Source organism: Oncorhynchus clarkii, chromosome 10 (assembly GCF_045791955.1).
Source record: "Oncorhynchus clarkii lewisi isolate Uvic-CL-2024 chromosome 10, UVic_Ocla_1.0, whole genome shotgun sequence".
NCBI lineage: Eukaryota > Metazoa > Chordata > Actinopteri > Salmoniformes > Salmonidae > Oncorhynchus > Oncorhynchus clarkii.
The window spans coordinates 2,481,002-2,502,570 of NC_092156.1; the positions used below are offsets into that span (position 1 = coordinate 2,481,002).

The 21,569-nt window shown below is 41.3% G+C and overlaps 1 protein-coding gene across 2 annotated transcripts in view; it reads left to right on the plus strand.

Annotated features, from left to right (window-relative positions):
• LOC139417914 (periostin-like) overlaps positions 1–21,415 on the plus strand; it is a 70,504-nt gene extending 49,089 nt beyond the window's left edge. The window contains exons 14-23 of one of the 2 annotated variants that reach the window (XM_071166904.1): positions 2,522–2,624; positions 2,736–2,803; positions 2,931–2,976; positions 3,066–3,119; positions 10,465–10,890; positions 11,150–11,215; positions 17,004–17,057; positions 17,887–17,973; positions 18,349–18,387; positions 19,825–21,415. In XM_071166904.1, the coding sequence (XP_071023005.1) occupies positions 2,522–2,624; positions 2,736–2,803; positions 2,931–2,976; positions 3,066–3,119; positions 10,465–10,890; positions 11,150–11,215; positions 17,004–17,057; positions 17,887–17,973; positions 18,349–18,387; positions 19,825–19,943 (1,062 nt within the window). In that variant the 3' untranslated portion in view covers positions 19,944–21,415. The remainder of the gene's footprint in view (positions 1–2,521; positions 2,625–2,735; positions 2,804–2,930; positions 2,977–3,065; positions 3,120–10,464; positions 10,891–11,149; positions 11,216–17,003; positions 17,058–17,886; positions 17,974–18,348; positions 18,388–19,824) is intronic. The other variant, XM_071166905.1, reaches the window with a different exon arrangement.
• Positions 21,416–21,569: the final 154 nt, after the last annotated feature.

The following is a 21,569-nucleotide window of genomic DNA, read 5'->3' on the forward strand; positions in this document are numbered from 1 at the left end:
TTATTAGTTAGGGAATCATTATGTCCTGATGTTATTAGTAAGGGAATCATTATGTCCTGATGTTATTAGTAAGGGAATCATTATGTCCTGATGTTATTAGTAAGGGAATCATTATGTCCTGATGTTATTAGTTAGGGAATCATTATGTCCTGATGTTATTAGTAAGGGAATCATTATGTCCTGATGTTATTAGTTAGGGAATCATTATGTCCTGATGTTATTAGTAAGGGAATCATTATGTCCTGATGTTATTAGTAAGGGAATCATTATGTCCTGATGTTATTAGTTAGGGAATCATTATGTCCTGATGTTATTAGTAAGGGAATCATTATGTCCTGATGTTGTTAGTAAGGGAATCATTATGTCCTGATGTTATTAGTTAGGGAATCATTATGTCCTGGTGTTATCAGTTAGGGAATCATTATGTCCTGATGTTATTAGTAAGGGAATCATTATGTCCTGATGTTATTGGTAAGGGAATCATTATGTCCTGATGCTATTAGTTAGGGAATCATTATGTCCTGATGTTATTAGTTAGGGAATCATTATGTCCTGGTGTTATTAGTTAGGGAATCATTATGTCCTGATGTTATTAGTAAGGGAATCATTATGTCCTGATGTTATTAGTAAGGGAATCATTATGTCCTGATGCTACTAGTTTTGGAATCATTATGTCCTGATGTTATTAATAAGGGAATCATTATGTCCTGATGTTATCAGTTAGGGAATCATTATGTCCTGATGTTATTAGTTAGGGAATCATTATGTCCTGATGTTATTAGTAAGGGAATCATTATGTCCTGGTGTTATTAGTAAGGGAATCATTATGCCCTGATGTTATTAGTAAGGGAATCATTATGTCCTGATGTTATTAGTAAGGGAATCATTATGTCCTGATGTTATTAGTAAGGGAATCATTATGTCCTGATGTTATTAGTTAGGGAATCATTATGTCCTGATGTTATTAGTAAGGGAATCATTATGTCCTGATGTTATTAGTTAGGGAATCATAATGTCCTGATGTTATTAGTAAGGGAATCATTATGTCCTGATGTTATTAGTTAGGGAATCATTATGTCCTGGTGTCATTAGTTAGGGAATCATTATGTCCTGATGTTATTAGTAAGGGAATCATTATGTCCTGATGTTATTAGTAAGGGAATCATTATGTCCTGGTGTTATTAGTAAGGGAATCATTATGTCCTGATGTTATTAGTAAGGGAATCATTATGTCCTGATGTTATTAGTAAGGGAATCATAATGTCCTGATGTTATTAGTTAGGGAATCATTATGTCCTGATGTTATTAGTAAGGGAATCATTATGTCCTGATGTTATTAGTAAGGGAATCATTATGTCCTGATGTTATTAGTAAGGGAATCATTATGTCCTGATGTTATTAGTTAGGGAATCATTATGTCCTGATGTTATTAGTAAGGGAATCATTATGTCCTGATGTTATTAGTAAGGGAATCATTATGACTGTGTGTCCACTGCTGTTATCATCATATATCCTTGTTGCTGTTTCATCTCCCAAGTGAAACTTGATCAATGACAACTTGCTCAATGAGAGCTTGATCAATGACTACTTGATCAATGACAACTTGATCAATGACTACTTGATCAATGACTACTTGACCAATGACAACTTGATCAATGACAACTTGATCAATGACTGCTTGATCAATGACTGCTTGATCAATGACAACTTGATCAATGACAACTTGATCAATGACATTGTTGGAGTACAAAGAGCCAACAGAGCTACAGTTCTGTGTTAGCTGGAAAACGCTGTTAGTGCGTAGATCATGTTTTAGGGTTTTGGAGTTCATTTGAATATTATAATTATTATTAAGTAATCATGTTATTAGCACTCCCAGGTGCACAACTCTATCCACGTATACTGTACCCCATCCTATTACTATTGGTTACATTAATAACAATGGTTATAACTGTTTATAACTCTTAGGACCCATGTTATGACAGGTGCACACCTCTATCCATATGTATACTGTACCCCGTCCTATTACTATTGGTTACATTAATAACAATGGTTATAACTGTTTATAACTCTTAGGACCCATGTTATGACAGGTGCACAACTCTATCCATATGTATACTGTACTATTGGTTACATTAATAACAATGGTTATAACTGTTTATAACTCTTAGGACCCTTGTTATGACAGGTGCACAACTCTATCCATATGTATACGGTACTATTGGTTACAGTAATAACAATGGTTATAACTGTTTATAACTCTTAGGACCCTTGTTATGACAGGTAACCAATAGTATTTGGAGTTGTGCACCTGTCATAACAAGGGTCCTAAGTGTTATAAACAATTAATAACCATTGTTATTAATACATTAATAATGTTATTAATAACAATGGTTATAACTGTTTATAACACTTAGGACCCATGTTATGACAGGTGAACAAGTCCATCATGTCTATTATTGGTAATCCTATAGTTATAGCGTTAGTTATAACACTGTTATGACTGTGTTTTTAATGACAGGTGAACAAGTCCATCCAGGTGAACTCGCTGGACGTGCCAGACATTGATCTGATGGCCACCAACGGAGTGATTCACATAGTAAAGAACATCCTTTACCCTGGGGGTGAGTGTGTGTGTGTGTGTGTGTGTGTGTGTGTGTGTGTGTGTGTGTGTGTGTGTGTGTGTGTGTGTGTGTGTGTGTGTGTGTGTGTAACCATGTATCTGTGATCTCCAGACCTGCCTGTCGGTCGCGAGTCCCTGCTGGTGCTGCTGAAGAAACTCATCAAGTACATCCAGATCAAGGTAGCTGTGTGTGTGTGTGTGTGTGTGTGTGTGTGTTTTATTGTCTGGCCATATCTTCAGTCATATATATTTAACTTCTGTCTTCTACCTTACCCCCAACCTCTCATGTGTTGTTGTTGTGTTTTAGTATGTCTCTGGATTCTCCTACACCAAAATCCCCCTCACCTTCATCAGTAAGTTCATCCTTATCGTCTTCATCATCGTCGTCGTCGATTGTTCTGAACATCGACGTAATACCAGCTTTTGTTTGTTTGTTTTGCAGAGAGGACAATCACCACGACAACTCACGTCCAAGAGGACTCACACGTGGATTCAGGTAAACAGATGTTTATGTTTAATATAATATAATCTCGTTATTTATGGTCGATGTTCTAGCAGAGTAACACATTTCTGAAATTCAGCGGGGAGGGGGGGGGGGGACGTCAGTCCTACGGCAGCCTTGTATGTTACTGTAGCGACCTGGCAACTTTGTCAAGGGGTTCGGATCTCATAATGGCTCAAGTGTCGGACAAGTGGTTGCTCTGATAGACAGCGGCTGATCCAGTAGTTTATCTTCCATGTGGAATGTTGACCTCTGTCCCTCCCATGTAGAATGTTGACCTCTGACCCTCACATGTAGAATGTTGACCTCTGTCCGTCCCATGTGGAATGTTGACCTCTGTCCGTCCCATGTGGAATGTTGACCTCTGTCCCTCCCATGTGGAATGTTGACCTCTGTCCCTTTCTATCTTCCATGTGTAATGTTGACCTCCTGTTGATAATGTAGCCTAAGTGGTCTCTTGTTGATGAGGTAATTGGTCTCTTGTTGATGAGGTAATTGAGCTGTCACTGTATCGTAAGTAGAGAAGGAGAGTCCAGGCCAGTATCTGTCCTTCTGGGTCTGAGCCCAATCCAACGTGAGCCTGGCTCGCTGTATTAGGAAACAGCAATGTGTGGATAACTAGTTTGGTATAGGCTATTTAGGAAGTAAGAGGGATCACCTGCCTCCCGTTAAAGGGGCAATCTGCAATTGCTGCATACATTTTTGGAATAGTCATATAATGGTATACAGTATGCCCAGTGATTCTTGAAGAATATAACTTAGAAATGCTTCATGAGCTTAGTTCAACTGTCGTATCCCATCAGAACCCAAAGTATAATCTTGATTAACTCCAGATGGTTCCAAGTACTTATTTCAAATGTAACTCAGAGAACTCTAGCTGTGGTTTTCTATCTGGTTGAGAGCTGTTCAGACAGCTGAGGTTTGTAGAGGCCTATGTATCTGAAAGGTGTGTTCTGATTCCAGCTATCTCTGTGGGTTGTCCATCTCTTTATTGTGTCCTGATATCTCTGTGGGTTGTCCATCTCTTTATTGTGTCCTGATATCTCTGTGGGTTGTCCATCTCTTTATTGTGTCCTGATATCTCTGTGGGTTGTCCATCTCTTTATTGTCAAATCAAATCAAATCAAATCAAATTTTATTTGTCACATACACATGGTTAGCAGATGTTAATGCGAGTGTAGCGAAATGCTTGTGCTTCTAGTTCCGACAATGCAGTAATAACAAGTAATCTAACTAACAATTCCAAAACTACTGTCTTGTACACAGTGTAAGGGGATAAAGAATATGTACATAAGGATATATGAATGAGTGATGGTACAGAGCAGCATAGGCAAGATACAGTAGATGGTATCGAGTACAGTATGTACAAATGAGATGAGTATGTAAACAAAGTGGCATAGTATAAAGTGGCTAGTGATACATGTATTACATAAGGATACCGTCGATGATATAGAGTACAGTATATACGTATGCATATGAGATGAATAATGTAGGGTAAGTAACATTATATAAGGTAGCATTGTTTAAAGTGGCTAGTGATATATTTACATCATTTCCCATCAATTCCCATTATTAAAGTGGCTGGAGTTGAGTCAGTGTCAGTGTGTTGGCAGCAGCCACTCAGTGTTAGTGGTGGCTGTTTAACAGTCTGATGGCCTTGAGATAGAAGCTGTTTTTCAGTCTCTCGGTCCCAGCTTTGATGCACCTGTACTGACCTCGCCTTCTGGATGATAGCGGGGTGAACAGGCAGTGGCTCGGGTGGTTGATGTCCTTGATGATCTTTATGGCCTTCCTGTGACATCGGGTGGTGTAGGTGTCCTGGAGGGCAGGTAGTTTGCCCCCGGTGATGCGTTGTGCAGACCTCACTACCCTCTGGAGAGCCTTACGGTTGAGGGCGGTGCAGTTGCCATACCAGGCGGTGATACAGCCCGACAGGATGCTCTCGATTGTGCATCTGTAGAAGTTAGTGAGTGCTTTTGGTGACAAGCCGAATTTCTTCAGCCTCCTGAGGTTGAAGAGGCGCTGCTGCGCCTTCTTCACGATGCTGTCTGTGTGAGTGGACCAATTCAGTTTGTCTGTGATGTGTATGCCGAGGAACTTAAAACTTGCTACCCTCTCCACTACTGTTCCATCGATGTGGATAGGGGGGTGTGTCCTGATATCTCTGTGGGTTGTCCATCTCTTTAGTGTGTCCTGATATCTCTGTGGGTTGTCCATCTCTGTATTTTGTCCTGATATCTCTGTGGGTTGTCCATCTCTTTATTGTGTTCTGATATCTCTGTGGGTTGTCCATCTCTGTATTGTGTTCTGATTCCAGCTATCTCTGTGGGTTGTCCTTCCCTTTATTATGTTCTAATTCCAGCTATCTCTGTGGGTTGTCCTTCCCTTTATTGTGTTCTAATTCCAGCTATCTCTGTGGGTTGTCCATCTCTTTATTGTGTTCTAATTCCAGCTATCTCTGTGGGTTGTCCTTCCCTTTATTGTGTTCTAATTCCAGCTATCTCTGTGGGTTGTCCATCTCTTTATTGTGTTCTAATTCCAGCTATCTCTGTGGGTTGTCCATCTCTTTATTGTGTTCTAATTCCAGCTATCTCTGTGGGTTGTCCTTCTCTTTATTATGTTCTAATTCCAGCTATCTCTGTGGGTTGTCCATCTCTTTATTGTGTTCTAATTCCAGCTATCTCTGTGGGTTGTCCATCTCTTTATTGTGTTCTAATTCCAGCTATCTCTGTGGGTTGTCCATCTCTTTATTGTGTTCGGATATCTCTGTGGGTTGTCCATCTCTTTATTGTGTTCTAATTCCAGCTATCTCTGTGGGTTGTCCATCTCTTTATTGTGTTCTAATTCCAGCTATCTCTGTGGGTTGTCCATCTCTTTATTGTGTTCGGATATCTCTGTGGGTTGTCCATCTCTTTATTGTGTTCTAATTCCAGCTATCTCTGTGGGTTGTCCTTCTCTTTATTGTGTTCTGATTCTAGCTATCTCTGTGGGTTGTCCTTCTCTTTATTGTGTTCTAATGCCAGCTATCTCTGTGGGTTGTCCATCTCTGTATTGTGTCCTGATATCTCTGTGGGTTGTCCATCTCTTTATTTTGTCCTGATATCTCTGTGGGTTGTCCATCTCTTTATTGTGTTCTGATATCTCTGTGGGTTGTCCTTCTCTTTATTGTGTTCTAATTCCAGATATCTCTGTGGGTTGTCCATCTCTTTATTGTGTTCTGATATCTCTGTGGGTTGTCCATCTCTTTATTGTGTTCTAATTCCAGATATCTCTGTGGGTTGTCCTTCTCTTTATTGTGTTCTGATTCCAGCTATCTCTGTGGGTTGTCCTTCTCTTTATTGTGTTCTGATTCTAGCTATCTCTGTGGGTTGTCCTTCTCTTTATTTTGTTCTGATTCTAGCTATCTCTGTGGGTTGTCCATCTCTTTATTGTGTTCTGATTCCAGCTATCTCTGTGGGTTGTCCTTCTCTTTATTGTGTTCTGATTCCAGCTATCTCTGTGGGTTGTCCTTCTCTTTATTTTGTTCTGATTCTAGCTATCTCTGTGGGTTGTCCTTCTCTTTATTGTGTTCTAATTCTAGCTATCTCTGTGGGTTGTCCTTCTCTTTATTGTGTTCTGATTCTAGCTATCTCTGTGGGTTGTCCTTCTCTTTCTTGTGTTCTAATTCCAGTTATCTCTGTGGGTTGTCCTTCTCTTTATTGTGTTCTGATTCCAGCTATCTCTGTGGGTTGTCCATCTCTTTATTGTGTTCTGATATCTCTGTGGGTTGTCCTTCTCTTTATTTTGTTCTGATTCTAGCTATCTCTGTGGGTTGTCCTTCTCTTTCTTGTGTTCTAATTCCAGATATCTCTGTGGGTTGTCCTTCTCTTTATTGTGTTCTGATTCTAGCTATCTCTGTGGGTTGTCCATCTCTTTATTGTGTTCTAATTCCAGCTATCTCTTTGGGTTGTCCTTCTCTTTATTGTGTTCTAATTCCAGCTATCTCTGTGGGTTGTCCTTCTCTTTCTTGTGTTCTAATTCCAGCTATCTCTGTGGGTTGTCCTTCTCTTTATTGTGTTCTGATTCTAGCTATCTCTGTGGGTTGTCCATCTCTTTATTGTGTTCTGATTCTAGCTATCTCTGTGGGTTGTCCTTCTCTTTATTGTGTTCTGATTCTAGCTATCTCTGTGGGTTGTCCATCTCTTTCTTGTGTTCTAATTCCAGATATCTCTGTGGGTTGTCCTTCTCTTTATTGTGTTCTAATTCCAGCTATCTCTGTGGGTTGTCCATCTCTTTATTGTGTTCTAATTCCAGCTATCTCTGTGGGTTGTCCATCTCTGTATTGTGTTCTAATTCCAGCTATCTCTGTGGGTTGTCCTTCTCTTTATTGTGTTCTAATTCCAGTTATCTCTGTGGGTTGTCCATCTCTTTATTGTGTTCTGATTCTAGATATCTCTGTGGGTTGTCCTTCTCTTTATTGTGTTCTAATTCTAGATATCTCTGTGGGTTGTCCTTCTCTTTATTGTGTTCTAATTCCAGCTATCTCTGTGGGTTGTCCATCTCTTTATTGTGTTCTAATTCCAGCTATCTCTGTGGGTTGTCCTTCTCTTTATTTTGTTCTAATTCCAGCTATCTCTGTGGGTTGTCCATCTCTTTATTGTGTTCTAATTCCAGCTATCTCTGTGGGTTGTCCTTCTCTTTATTTTGTTCTAATTCCAGCTATCTCTGTGGGTTGTCCATCTCTTTATTGTGTTCTAATTCCAGATATCTCTGTGGGTTGTCCTTCTCTTTATTGTGTTCTAATTCCAGCTATCTCTGTGGGTTGTCCTTCTCTTTATTTTGTTCTAATTCCAGCTATCTCTGTGGGTTGTCCATCTCTTTATTGTGTTCTAATTCCAGATATCTCTGTGGGTTGTCCTTCTCTTTATTGTGTTCTAATTCCAGCTATCTCTGTGGGTTGTCCTTCTCTTTATTTTGTTCTAATTCCAGCTATCTCTGTGGGTTGTCCATCTCTTTATTGTGTTCTAATTCCAGATATCTCTGTGGGTTGTCCTTCTCTTTATTGTGTTCTGATTCCAGCTATCTCTGTGGGTTGTCCTTCTCTTTCTTGTGTTCTAATTCCAGCTATCTCTGTGGGTTGTCCATCTCTTTATTGTGTTCTGATTCTAGCTATCTCTGTGGGTTGTCCATCTCTTTATTGTGTTCTGATTCTAGCTATCTCTGTGGGTTGTCCATCTCTTTATTGTGTTCTGATTCTAGCTATCTCTGTGGGTTGTCCTTCTCTTTCTTGTGTTCTGATTCCAGCTATCTCTGTGGGTTGTCCATCTCTTTATTGTGTTCTGATTCTAGCTATCTCTGTGGGTTGTCCTTCTCTTTATTGTGTTCTGATTCTAGCTATCTCTGTGGGTTGTCCTTCTCTTTATTGTGTTCTGATTCCAGCTATCTCTGTGGGTTGTCCTTCTCTTTCTTGTGTTCTAATTCCAGCTATCTCTGTGGGTTGTCCATCTCTTTATTGTGTTCTGATTCTAGCTATCTCTGTGGGTTGTCCTTCTCTTTATTGTGTTCTGATTCTAGCTATCTCTGTGGGTTGTCCTTCTCTTTATTGTGTTCTAATTCCAGCTATCTCTGTGGGTTGTCCTTCTCTTTATTGTGTTCTGATTCTAGCTATCTCTGTGGGTTGTCCATCTCTTTATTGTGTTCTAATTCCAGCTATCTCTGTGGGTTGTCCTTCTCTTTATTGTGTTCTGATTCTAGCTATCTCTGTGGGTTGTCCATCTCTTTATTGTGTTCTGATTCTAGATATCTCTGTGGGTTGTCCTTCTCTTTATTTTGTTCTGATTCTAGCTATCTCTGTGGGTTGTCCATCTCTGTATTGTGTTCTAATTCCAGTTATCTCTGTGGGTTGTCCATCTCTTTATTGTGTTCTAATTCCAGCTTTCTCTGTGGGTTGTCCATCTCTTTATTGTGTTCTAATTCCAGTTATCTCTGTGGGTTGTCCATCTCTGTATTGTGTTCTAATTCCAGTTATCTCTGTGGGTTGTCCTTCTCTGTATTGTGTTCTAATTCCAGCTTTCTCTGTGGGTTGTCCATCTCTTTATTGTGTTCTAATTCCAGTTATCTCTGTGGGTTGTCCATCTCTTTATTGTGTTCTAATTCCAGTTATCTCTGTGGGTTGTCCTTCTCTTTATTTTGTTCTGATTCTAGCTATCTCTGTGGGTTGTCCTTCTCTTTATTGTGTTCTAATTCCAGCTATCTCTGTGGGTTGTCCTTCTCTTTATTTTGTTCTAATTCCAGCTATCTCTGTGGGTTGTCCTTCTCTTTATTGTGTTCTGATTCTAGCTATCTCTGTGGGTTGTCCTTCTCTGTATTGTGTTCTAATTCCAGCTATCTCTGTGGGTTGTCCATCTCTTTATTGTGTTCTAATTCCAGCTATCTCTGTGGGTTGTCCTTCTCTTTATTGTGTTCTGATTCCAGTTATCTCTGTGGGTTGTCCATCTCTTTATTGTGTTCTAATTCCAGCTATCTCTGTGGGTTGTCCATCTCTTTATTGTGTTCTAATTCCAGCTATCTCTGTGGGTTGTCCTTCTCTTTATTGTGTTCTGATTCCAGTTATCTCTGTGGGTTGTCCATCTCTTTATTGTGTTCTAATTCCAGCTATCTCTGTGGGTTGTCCTTCTCTTTATTGTGTTCTGATTCCAGTTATCTCTGTGGGTTGTCCATCTCTTTATTGTGTTCTAATTCCAGCTATCTCTGTGGGTTGTCCATCTCTTTATTGTGTTCTAATTCCAGCTATCTCTGTGGGTTGTCCTTCTCTTTATTTTGTTCTGATTCTAGCTATCTCTGTGGGTTGTCCTTCTCTTTATTGTGTTCTGATTCTAGCTATCTCTGTGGGTTGTCCATCTCTTTATTTTGTTCTGATTCTAGCTATCTCTGTGGGTTGTCCTTCTCTTTATTTTGTTCTGATTCTAGCTATCTCTGTGGGTTGATCTGATCTCAGATCTGTCAGCCTTCAGCTGTTCAAGGCTCTAATAGAAACTGACTTATGCTGCAGCACTGAATATCGTCAGGGATATAAAATAGTGCCTCTTCACTCCAGAAATGTGGTTGTCCATAGCTGATTGAAGGCTAGTTTTCGTAACAATGAGGGGTTCACGGGGTTTTGGAAGAGATAAGATATAAGGCTTCTAATGGGTTCACATGAGTAGCAGTGGGTTCTCACTCATACCGTTCTTTATCAACCTTTTGTATTGATAAATGGTTGGTTTTTAATCAGTACATTTCTCACATTTCCAATGTATCTTTGCTGGGGTTATAGACCCTTCAGATGCTGAGGATTTAATCCATCTTTCTTCCCCTCCAGTGCCTGAAATCACCAAGGTGACCAGAGTGATCGAAGGAGAGCCGACCCTCACCAAGGTTACGAGACGCATCGAGGGAGTACCGTCCATCACCAAGGTTACGAGACGCATCGAGGGAGTACCATCCGTCACCAAGGTTACCAGGGTCATCGAGGGCAAACCCGCTATCACCAAGGTTACCAGAGTTGTCGAGGGCGAACCCGCTATCACCAAGGTTACCAGAGTTGTCGACGGCGAACCCACAATCACCAAGGTTACAAGGGTTGTCAAGGGCAAACCCGCTATCACCAAGGTTACAAGAGTTGTCGAGGGTGAGCCTGCCTTCAACAAGGTTACCAGGGTCATCGAGGGAGAACCAAGCATTACCAAGGTTACCAGGGTCATCGAAGGAGTGCCTTCCATCACAAAGGTCACCAGAGTTATTGAGAGTAAGTTCCCATGTTTCAAAAATGTTGGATCTGGAATATTGGCTCACAGCAAGGCCATGGCTAAGGCTTGGGTTGGTCAATTTGTGGGTCAGGATAGCATTTGAAAGATTTGCTTGAGAAGCAAACGAAAGTTTGGGACTCACAGCTCTCTGACGTCACATTGAGGATAGTTGAATGTAAATATTACATTGACCCGCTGCCGGGTTGAGTTAGATTACAGTGGGAGACATAAATAACTCCTCTCTATCCTCTCACACAGCTCCCCGTGGTTCCTCCGATGGAAGAATGAAGACTGAAGGAGACATCAACGAGATGCTTGAGGAAGGTCAGTAAAGATTTGCTACTTTAATCCTTCAGATGTAGTACTTCAATAAATAATCCATAGTGTTATATCTATTTATATCAAATGTATACAGATGCTGTTTCTTAATTTGATCATCCTGCTGTGCGAAGGTGGTGTATTGGAGGTTTAAGAACGCTTCTAACGTTTGTAATTTCCACTAATATTTCAGACTTGATTTACCGTAAAAAAATAAAATTCTGTGAATTATTATCCACATAACGATTTACATTTCCTGTTCCTGCACCTTTATTTTCCTGCTGTAGCAAACTGGCTCAAATTAAGATACGGCATCTGTATCAATATATGGATGTCTTTTTAAACAATATAAGGTATAGACGTCAATGTACGTTAACATTCTATAGACGTCAATATACGTTAACATTCTGTACAGGTCAATGAATGTAACATTCATTAGACGTCATTGAATTTAACATTCATTAGACGTCATTGAATTTAACATTCTATAGACGTTAATGAATTTAACATTCTATAGACGTCATTGAATTTAACATTCCATAGACGTTAATGAATTTAACATTCTATAGACGTCATTGAATGTGACATTCTATAGACGTTAATGAATTTAACATTCTATAGACGTTAATGAATTTAACATTCTATAGACGTCATTGAATTTAACATTCTATAGACGTTAATGAATTTAACATTCTATAGACGTTAATGAATTTAACATTCTATAGACGTCATTGAATTTAACATTCTATAGACGTTAATGAATTTAACATTCTATAGACGTTAATGAATTTAACATTCTATAGACGTCATTGAATTTAACATTCTATAGACGTTAATGAATTTAACATTCTATAGACGTCATTGAATTTAAGATTCTATAGACGTTAATGAATTTAACATTCTATAGACGTCATTGAATTTAACATTCTATAGACGTTAATGAATTTAACATTCTATAGACGTCATTGAATGTAACATTCTATAGACGTTAATGAATTTAACATTCTATAGACGTTAATGAATTTAACATTATATAGACGTTAATGAATTTAACATTCTATAGACGTCATTCAATTTAACATTCTATAGACGTTAATGAATTTAACATTCTATAGACGTTAATGAATTTAACATTCTATAGACGTTAATGAATTTACATTCTATAGACGTTAATGAATTTAACATTCTATAGACGTCATTGAATTTAACATTCATTAGACGTCATTGAATTTAACATTCTATAGACGTTAATGAATTTAACATTCTATAGATGTTAATGAATTTAACATTCTATAGACGTTAATGAATTTAACATTCTATAGACGTTAATGAATTTAACATTCCATAGACGTTAATGAATTTAACATTCTATAGACGTCATTGAATTTAAGATTCTATAGACGTTAATGAATTTAACATTCTATAGACGTCATTGAATTTAACATTCTATAGACGTTAATGAATTTAACATTCTATAGACGTCATTGAATGTAACATTCTATAGACATTAATGAATTTAACATTCTATAGACGTTAATGAATTTAACATTCTATAGACGTTAATGAATGTAACATTCTATAGACGTCATTCAATTTAACATTCTATAGACGTTAATGAATTTAACATTCTATAGACGTTAATGAATTTAACATTCTATAGACGTTAATGAATTTACATTCTATAGACGTTAATGAATTTAACATTCTATAGACGTCATTGAATTTAACATTCATTAGACGTCATTGAATTTAACATTCTATAGACGTTAATGAATTTAACATTCTATAGATGTTAATGAATTTAACATTCTATAGACGTTAATGAATTTAACATTCTATAGACGTTAATGAATTTAACATTCCATAGACGTTAATGAATTTAACATTCTATAGACGTTAATGAATGTAACATTCTATAGACGTTAGTGAATTTAACATTCTATAGACGTTAAATTCATTGACATGTATAGAATGTTAAAGTACATTGACATGTATAGAATGTTAACGTACATTGACATCTATAGAATGTTAAAATACATTGACATCTATAGAATGTTAAAATACATTGACATCTATAGAATGTTAACGTACATTGACATCTATAGAATGTTAACGTACATTGACATCTATAGAATGTTAACATACATTAACATCTATAGAATGTTAACGTACATTGACATGTATAGAATGTTAACATACGTTGACATCTATAGAATGTTAACGTTCATTGACATGTATAGAATGTTAACGTACATTGACATGTATAGAATGTTAACGTACATTGACATCTATAGAATGTTAAAATACATTGACATCTATAGAATGTTAAAATACATTGACATCTATAGAATGTTAACGTACATTGACATCTATAGAATGTTAACATACATTAACATCTATAGAATGTTAACGTACATTGACATCTATAGAATGTTAACGTACATTGACATCTATAGAATGTTAACGTACATTGACGTCTATAGAATGTTAACGTATATTGACGTCTATAGAATGTTAACGTACATTGACATCTATAGAATGTTAACGTACATTGACATCTATAGAATGTTAACATACATTGACATTATAGAATGTAGAAGTGCGAAAGAAGACGTCAACGTACGTTAACATTCTACATGTCATGTTCTGACTAGTTCTTGTGTTATTTGTTTGTTTTAGTTGGTCAGGACGTGAGTTGGGTGGGCATTCTATGTTTTTGTGTTTCTAGGTTGGTTTTCTGTGTTCGGCCTAGTATGGTTCTCAGAGGCAGGTGTCGTTAGTTGTCTCTGATTGAGAATCACACTTAGGTACCCTGGGTTTCACTGTTGTTTGGTGGATGATTGTTTCCGTGTCTGTGTTTGTTCGCCACACGGTACTGTTTCGGTTTTGTTCACGGTTATTGTTTTGTATTCATTGAGTGTTCAGTTTATGTTTTTAAATAAACAACCATGGACACTTACCACGCCGCATCTTGGTCCGATCCTTGCTACACCTCCTCTTCAGACAAAGAGGAGGAAAACCCTTACAGAATCACCCACCAACCAAGGACCAAGCGGCATGGTTAACGGGCAGCAGCAACAGCGGCCGAAGACACAAGACTCCTGGATGTGGGAGGAAATCCTAGACGGGAGAGGACCCTGGGCAAAGCCAGGGGAATATCGACGCCCCAAAGTGCAGCAGGAGAGGCAGCAGCAGCAGCAGCAACGGCCAGGATCACAAGCCTCATGGACATGGGAGGACGAGTTGGACGGAAAAGGACCCTGGGCAGAGCCAGGGGAATATCGCCGCCCCAAAGCAGAACTGGAGGCAGCGAAAGCAGAGAGGCGGCATTACGAGGAGCTGGCACGGCAGCGCCGAGTGTGGCAGAGTCAGGAGTCAGACCTGAGCCAACTCCCCCTGTTTACCGTGAGGAGCCATACTCGTCCTGAGGTGCCTGCTAGTCGTCTGGTGAAGACTGTGCCAGCATCACGCACCAGGCCTCCTGTGCACCTTCCTAGCCCTGCATGTCCTGTGCCAGCTCAGCGCTACAGTGCTCCTAGCCGTGCTAACCGTGGTGGGCGTTGTACTGGTCAGGCACCGTGTTATGCAGTGGAACGCATGGTGTCCCCAGTACGCGTGCTTAGCCCGGTGCGCTACATCCCAGCTCCCCACATCTGCCGGGCTAGGGTGAAGATCCAGCCGGGGCAGATGGCGCCAGCCCTGCTTTCAAGATCTCCAGTACGCCTTCACGGTCCGGTCCATCCAGTGCCACCTCCACGCACCAGCCCTCCGGTGGCAGCCCCCCGCACCAGGCTGTCTCTCCGTCCTTTGGCTACAGGTGCTCCCGCCTGTCCAGCGATGCTAGAGCTTTCCTCCTCTCCAGCGCAGCCAGATTCTCCCGTCTCTCCAGAGCTGCTAGAGTCTCCCGTCTCTCCAGAGCTGCTAGAGTCTTCCGTCTCTCCAGAGCTGCTAGAGTCTCCTGCCTGACCAGAGCTGCTAGAGTCTCAGTCCAGTTCAGAGCTGCTAGAGTCTCCTGCCTGACCAGAGCTGCTAGAGTCTCAGTCCAGTCCAGAGCTGCTAGAGTCTCAGTCCAGTCCAGAGCTGCTAGAGTCTCCCGCCTGTCCAGAGCTGCTCGAGTCTCCCGCCTGTCCAGAGCTGCTCGAGTCTCCCGCCTGTCCAGAGCTGCTTGAGTCTCCCGTCTGTCCTGAGCCGCCAGTCTGTCCTGAGCCGCCAGAGCCGCCAGTCTGTCCTGAGCCGCCAGAGCCGCCAGTCTGTCCTGAGCCGCCAGAGCCGCCAGTCTGCCCTGAGCCGCCAGAGCCGCCGGTCTGTCATGAGCCACCAGAGTCGCCAGTCAGCATGGAGCCGCCAGAGCCGGCAGTCAGCATGGAGCCGTCAACCAGCCTGAGCTACCTCTCAGTCCTGAGCTACCTCTCAGTCCTGAGCTACCTCTCAGTCCTGAGCTACCTCTCAGTCCTGAGCTACCCCTCAGTCCTGAGCTACCCCTCAGTCCTGAGCTGCCCCTCAGTCCGGAGGAATTTGTTAAGTCCAGGGGGGTCCCTCAGTCCTGTGGGCCTATTTATTAGGGTTCCCAGGTCAGGGTCGGTGGCAAGAGTTGCCGTTCCTAGGGGGCCACAGAGGCGGACTAAGACTATGGTGGAGTGGGGTCCACGTCCTACGCCAGAGCCGCCACCGCGGACAGATGCCCACCCAGACCCTCCCTTTGTAGTCCATATTCTGTAGTAGTCCATATTCTGTTGTAGTCCATATTCTGTAGTAGTCCCATGTTCTGTAGTAGTCCATATTCTGTAGTAGTCCATATTCTGTTGTAGTCCATATTCTGTTCTAGTCCATATTCTGTAGTAGTCCATATTCTGTTGTAGTCCATATTCTGTTCTAGTCCATGTTCTGTAGTAGTCCATATTCTGTTATAGTCCATATTCTGTAGTAGTCCATATTCTGTTGTAGTCCATATTCTGTTGTAGTCCATATTCTGTAGTAGTCCATATTCTGTTGTAGTCCATATTCTGTTGTAGTCCATATTCTGTTGTAGTCCATGTTCTGTTGTAGTCCATATTCTGTTGTAGTCCATATTCTGTTGTAGTCCATATTCTGTTGTAGTCCATATTCTGTTGTAGTCCATGTTCTGTTGTAATCCATATTCTGTAGTAGTCCATATTCTGTTGTAGTCCATGTTCTGTTGTAGTCCATATTCTGTAGTAGTCCCATGTTCTGTTGTAGTCCATATTCTGTAGTAGTCCATGTTCTGTAGTAGTCCATATTCTGTTGTAGTCCATGTTCTGTTGTAATCCATATTCTGTAGTAGTCCATATTCTATAGTAGTCCATATTCTGTTGTAGTCCATATTCTGTTGTAGTCCATGTTCTGATGTAGTCCATATTCTGTAGTAGTCCATATTCTGTAGTAGTCCATATTCTGTTGTAGTCCATATTCTGTTGTAGTCCATGTTCTGTTGTAGTTCATATTCAGTTTTGTCCAATAGTTTGAGAGAGAACACATATGAATGTGAAACATGGTGGTTTGTGGGTATATGTCTGTCCATCATCCGCCAGTCTGTCTGTCTGCACTGATGGGTTATGGTGCCCAGTGTGAATTGTGAATGGATTGGTCCACTTCTGTAAGGGTGAAGTGTGTGTGTTTGTGCATCGTGCATCGAGATGTGTGTTAGTGGTGGTGAAGTCGGAGGCATAGCCAGGTGTGTACTGTGTTTGTCAATCTGTGTCTCTGGTCAGTATATGTTGATAAGTCATTAAATGACTACGACATCCCTCCACTCCTCTCTGCTGCTGTTCTTAAGGTGGAACCGGACACACAACGGTCACCAAGATCATCGAGCCTCACATCATTGAGGGTAGGGCCACCTTAAATGAACTCTCTTCTCTCTAGACAGAATATCTTACTGTTAATGCTCAGTACAACCTCCCCTGATTCGGAGACCATTGATATCCCCAAAACCTTTCAGTGTTGCAGATCTGAAGAAAGTAGAACACAGGTGGAATCAAAATGGGATCAGGTTCCATGTTGGATTGTTAGGTGGAGTCGTTTTTACCAACAACTACCAGGGTCGCGGGTACGGGACCAGGGTCGCGGGTACGGGACCAGGGTCGCGGGTACGGGACCAGGGTCGCGGGTACGGGACCAGGGTCGCGGGTACGGGACCAGGGTCGAGGGTACGGGACCAGGGTCGCGGGTACGGGACCAGGGTCGCGGGTACAGGACCAGGGTCGCGAGTACAGGACCAGGGTCGAGGGTACAGGGCCAGGGTCGAGGGTGCAGGACCAGGGTCGAGGGTCGCGGGTACTCGACCAGGGTCGCGGTACAGGACCAGGGTACAGGGTACAGGACCAGGGTCGAGGGTACAAGACCAGGGTCGAGGGTACAGGACCAGGGTCGAGGGTACAGGACCAGGGTCGAGTGTACAGGACCAGGGTCGAGTGTACAGGACCAGGGTCGAGGGTACAGGACCAGGGTCGAGGGTACAGGACCAGGGTCGAGGGTACAGGACCAGGGTCGATGGTACAGGACCAGGGTCGAGGGTACAGGACCAGGGTCGAGGGTACAGGACCAGGGTCGAGGATATAGGACCAGAACTAGGGAGCTGTGTTCTACAGTGTGAAACCGTATCTGTGGATCCATGCATCCGCCATTTTGTGTCTAAAAGCTCCAGTTTCCTCCCACAGGCCCGGAATTCTCTAAGATCACCACCATCCACGGCAACCCGGAAATGATCGACCAAGAGTCAGAGAGGATCACCAAACTAATCCAAGGTCAGAACCTACAATCTTTCAAACTGAAGTCCTAATAAAGATTTTCAGACCTGAAGACAAGTTGTCTCTGTTAATAAGTATCTTCGCCTAATTTAAACAACAGTTTTCAGACCTCAAGGCAAGTTGTCTCTGTTAAGCACCTTCCCCTAATTTAAACAACACACAAGCATGCACGCAATAACCGTTAGGAAGGATATCCTCCCTGCATAGCGTTTTGCTTCAGAAATATGCATATTTTGTAACACAGAAAGGTGTCAGGAAAGCCATTTTACAAAGTGTCTTGCTTTCTTGCATTGGGTACTTGCAAAAGGTATAGATTGTGTTAGGCTGCATGTTCCATTTGAGTGATGTTTTGTTATCTCTCTCTCTCTACAGGTGGAGGGGGTATAGGGGCCCCTGCCAAAAGAGCTCCTGGTAACTACAGAGACATGACAAGACACACACATACACACACCACACATCAGTGAAATTACAACTCATTCAGCGACAGGTTCGTCAACAGCCCTACTTAACACTGATGATCAAAACAAGCTGTCAAATGATTGTTGTCAGCACTGTAAGACACTATACAGACAGTCACCAACTCAACAATATGCAGACAGTCACCAAGTCACCAACTCAACAATATGCAGACAGTCACCAACTCAACAATATGCAGACAGTCACCAAGTCAACAATATGCAGACAGTCACCAAGTCACCAACTCAACAATATGCAGACAGTCACCAACTCAACAATATGCAGACAGTCACCAAGTCAACAATATGCAAACAGTCACCAAGTCACCAACTCAACAATATGCAGACAGTCACCAAGTCAACAATATGCAGACAGTCACCAAGTCACCAACTCAACAATATGCAGACAGTCACCAAGTCAACAATATGCAGACTGTCACCAAGTCAACAATATGCAGACAGTCACCAACTCAACAATATGCAGACAGTCACCAAGTCAACAATATGCAGACAGTCACCAAGTCAACAATATGCAGACAGTCACCAACTCAACAATATGCAGACAGTCACCAAGTCAACAATATGCAGACAGTCACCAACTCAACAATATGCAGACAGTCACCAAGTCAACAATATGCAGACAGTCACCAAGTCACCAACTCAACAATATGCAGACAGTCACCAACTCAACAATATGCAGACAGTCACCAAGTCACCAACTCAACAATATGCAGACAGTCACCAACTCAACAATATGCAGACAGGCACCAACTCAACAATATGCAGACAGTCACCAACTCAACAATATGCAGACAGTCACCAACTCAACAATATGCAGACAGTCACCAAGTCACCAACTCAACAATATGCAGACAGTCACCAAGTCACCAACTCAACAATATGCAGACAGTCACCAAGTCACCAACTCAACAATATGCAGACAGTCACCAACTCAACAATATGCAGACAGTCACCAACTCAACAATATGCAGACAGTCACCAAGTCACCAACTCAACAATATGCAGACAGTCACCAAGTCAACAATATGCAGACAGTCACCTAGTCAACAATATGCAGACAGTCACCAACTCAACAATATGCAGACAGTCACCAAGTCAACAATATGCAGACAGTCACCAAGTCAACAATATGCAGACAGTCACCAAGTCAACAATACGCAGACTGTCACCAAGTCTACCGATCAAATATCTGTTATCGTTGGAAAACCCTTACCTGTGATTCATACTGGTGGTCTCTACCTCTCTACCTCTGTCTCTGTTTCTCTCTTTTGGCTCTCTCTTTCCATTTATTTTTCTGTTATACTCTTATTTTTCCTTTCCAACTCTTCTTCCTGTTCCGTGACTTTTCTTCTGTCCATCTCTTTCTCTACAGTTGGTGTAAGGAGGAGGAAGGTAAGGCTGGTTAGACGCCACAACAACCAAAAGTCACATCCAGCCAAGACCAGTCCATACCAGTCCAGGCCTGCCCAGTCCATATCAGTCCAGCCCTGACCAGTCCATACCAGTCCAGGCCTGACCCGTCCATACCAGTAAAGACCAGTCCAGACCAGTAAAGACCAGTCCAGACCAGTAAAGACCAGTCCAAATCAAATCAAATCAAATGTATTTATATAGCCCTTCGTACATCAGCTGATATCTCAAAGTGCTGTACAGAAACCCAGCCTAAAACCCCAAACAGCAAGCAATGCAGGTGTAGAAGCACGGTGGCTAGGAAAAACTCCCTAAAAAGGCCAAAACCTAGGAAGAAACCTAGAGAGGAACCAGGCTATGTGGGGTCCAGACCAGTAAAGACCAGTCCAGACCAGTAAAGACCAGTCCAGACCAGTCCAGACCAGTAAAGACCAGTCCAGACCAGTAAAAAACGGTAATGACCAGTCTGGAGCAGACTAGCCCTGCAGGGATATCTTTACAGATCACCATAGAGACACTGCAAAGAGCTCGCCAAGGTATACAGCAACACAAAAACACTTTCTAAGTTCTCTTGATGGGAAACAAAAGGAAGAACCCATGTGGAACATCTATAACAATCAAGTAATCGCCCTGGGGAGCAAAAGAGGTTGAAAAGGTGTTGGAAATACGCATTTTTGGGGGGTTGAAAAGACGTTGGAAATGCTGTACATCTTTTTTTGGGTTGAAAAGAAGTTGAAAATACATAGTTTCAACCAAATTTTGCTCACTGGGCAGCGGTGAACAATGAAATCAACCTAGAGTGAATCAACTGGGCCAATGGTGTCGGACATGATGTTTTAACAATGCTAAGAGAATCAGTTATCCTACACGTAATGTTCGTACTGTATGCCAAGAAATGAACTTTTATGAACTTTTGCTTTGGTATGGATTAGGTAGAACATTGGAAATAATGATTGTATGGTGGAAAAGAATAAACGTTTGTTTTTGTTAATCACATGGTTTAATAGGGTGAAGACATTTTGTACGTTTTTTTATGGTGCTGGCATTCTGTATTGTGCATCTCGACCAATAGAAATGAAGCACTCTGTCTTATAGTTGCTTCTTGACCAATAAGACTTAAGCATTCTGTTTTATGGATGCATCTCAACCAATAGAAATTAAGCAATACTTTTTATCCTTTAAAGATGCTGTAGTTATCGTAACTTGACAACCAACCAGGTTTCTTTAGTTTTACTTAGTTTTTAGTTTTTCCTGTTGTTGATTACTGTTTTCTGATTCATTTGTTGGGGTTTGTTATTGAGACTGTTGATGTTCAGTTGTACAATAAAACCTACCCAACATAAAACCTACCCAACATAGACCTACCCAACACAGACCTACCCAACAAAAGACCTACCCAACAAAAGACCTACCCAACATAGACCTACCCAACATAAGACCTACCCAACATAGACCTACCCAACATAAGACCTACCCAACATAAGACCTACCTAACATAGACCTACCCAACATGTATTGGAAATAAATGTTCAATAAATGTTTTTTTTATCATGTCTGGTCATATTTTTATTGTATTCAATCTTTATTTTATCAGGGATTCCTATTGTTACTGAGGTGTCTTTTACAGAGGAACCCTGCACTACAAGACCAGCAGCAATTAGACAAAGACCATTAGACAAAGACCATTACACAAAGTGAATTACACAA